Source organism: Mesitornis unicolor, unplaced genomic scaffold (genome assembly GCF_000695765.1).
Source record: "Mesitornis unicolor isolate BGI_N332 unplaced genomic scaffold, ASM69576v1 scaffold47424, whole genome shotgun sequence".
NCBI lineage: Eukaryota > Metazoa > Chordata > Aves > Mesitornithiformes > Mesitornithidae > Mesitornis > Mesitornis unicolor.
The window spans coordinates 1-2,009 of record NW_010181640.1 but is presented as its reverse complement, the minus strand read 5'-3'; the positions used below and the strand labels follow the sequence as shown (position 1 = coordinate 2,009).

Below are 2,009 nucleotides of genomic sequence, written 5' to 3'. Positions count from 1 at the left end.
CCTCTGAGGGCACCCCCGTCTGCCACCCCTGCGGCCCCGGCACACGCAGCAACCAGGTGACCGTCACCGCCATCCGCGGGGTTGGAGGGTCATGGGTGATGTCCCCACGGGCGGTGGCAGTTCCACCCCGGGTGATGCTGGGATTCTAGGGGGTGACACCGGTTCCCCTCCCACAAGATGTCCCAAAAGGGTGGCACCAGCCCTCCCCCATCCCGGGTGGGTGACACCAGTCCCCTTGACCATCCTGGGTGGGTGACACTGGATGGGTGGTACCAATCCCCAGTTGTCCCCAGGGAGGTGACACCAGTCCCGCTGGCCATCCTGGGTGGGTGACAGTGTCTGACCTGGATGGGTGACACCAGACCCTTTGACCATCCTGGGTGGGTGACACTTGGTGGGTGATGCCAGCCCCACAGCTGTCCCCAAGGAGGTGACACCAGCCCCCCTGGCCATCCTGGACAGGTGACAGGTGACATTGCCTGATCTGGATGGGTGACACCACCCCGACTGTCCCTGATGGGCAATGCCAGCTCTCCACTGTCCCCAGGGGGATAACCCTAGCTGTCCCCAATGGGTGACATTCCCAGTCCTGGGGGTGCCACCAGCCCTGTCCCTGACCCCCTCTGTCCCCCCAGCTGCGCTCCCTGTGCTACAGCGACTGCAGGCTCTCGGTGCCGCTGCGGGGCCACATCCTGCGCTACAACTTCTCAGCGCTGGCCCCCGGCGCCACCCTCGCCGTCGGCCCCAGCTTCACCGCCAAGGGCCTCAAGTACTTCCACTACTTCAGCATCAGCCTCTGCGGCAACCAGGTGAGCCTGGGGGGCTACCCCAGCACCCGCCACCCCCTGGGGACAAGGGGATGGGGCTGGGGTCTTCCTGGAGCCATGGGGACAGGCAGGGGTGTGTGTGTGGTGACGGGAACACGTGTGGGCATGCACATATAGTGCAAACATGTGTGTGGGGATGCATATGTAGTGCTAACACACATGTGTGTGCTCATATATAGTGCAAACAAGTGTGGGCATGCAAATATAGTGCTAATGTGCATGTGTGTATTCATATATAGTGCAAATACACATGTGGGCATGCATATATGTAGTGGAAAGGTGTGTGTGTGCAGGCATAGGTAGTGCAGTCACGTAGGAGCGTGTATATGTAGCACAAACGCGTATGTGCATGTGTGTGCAATGGAAACGTGTGTGGCCATGCATATGTAGTGGAAACACGTGTGTGCATGCATATGTAACGCACACATGCACGTGCGTGCATATATAGCGTGGGCATGCATATGTAGTGTCAACACACGTGTGGGGTCATGCAAACATGCACTTACATGCACAGTCGTGCAGATGCATGCAGTAGTGCAAATGCAGGTGTACACGCAGTCACATGTGCACACACGCACAGGCAGTGCATATATAGTGTGGGCATGCATATGTAGTGTCAACACACGTGTGGGGTCATGCAAACATGCACTTACATGCACAGTCGTGCAGATGCATGCATGCAGTAGTGCAAATGCAGGTGTACACGACACACAAACACATGCACTCGGTCTTGCAAACACACGTACGTGGTCATGCACACACGTGTTGTCATGCAAACGCATGCATGCAGCTGTGCAAACACGGGTGTACATGCAGTCATACACGCACACGTGTATGGTCACGCAACCACACGTGCAAACACGCACTTGCACACCCGTGCAAACACGCGAGCACCCCTGCAGCCACGCAGACATGCACACGGGTGTTGTGGTGCACGCAGCTGTGCGCACACGGGTGTACGTGTACGTGCACACTCACAAACACCCACGTAGCTGCACCCCGTCACGCACACGCACGCTTACACGCGCACACACACGTGTGCCGTGCCCGCCCTCACCGTGTCGCCGTGCGCAGGGCAGGAAGGTGGCCTCCTGTCGCGACAACGTGACGGCCACCGCCCGCGTGGTGACGTCCCACGCGTGCCAGGCCATCGTGGTACCCCCCGATGTCACCGGCTCCAGG

General features: G+C 59.2%; 1 protein-coding gene across 1 annotated transcript in view; it reads left to right on the top strand.

Moving 5' to 3' along the window:
* LOC104539851 (UPF0577 protein KIAA1324-like) overlaps positions 1-2,001 on the top strand; it is a gene marked incomplete at both ends in the record, with an annotated part of 3,865 nt that extends 1,864 nt beyond the window's left edge. The window contains 3 exons of the mRNA XM_010183482.1: positions 9-56; positions 636-809; positions 1,902-2,001. Of these exons, the coding sequence (XP_010181784.1) occupies positions 9-56; positions 636-809; positions 1,902-2,001 (322 nt within the window). The remainder of the gene's footprint in view (positions 1-8; positions 57-635; positions 810-1,901) is intronic.
* Between the last annotated feature and the right edge of the window lie 8 nt (positions 2,002-2,009).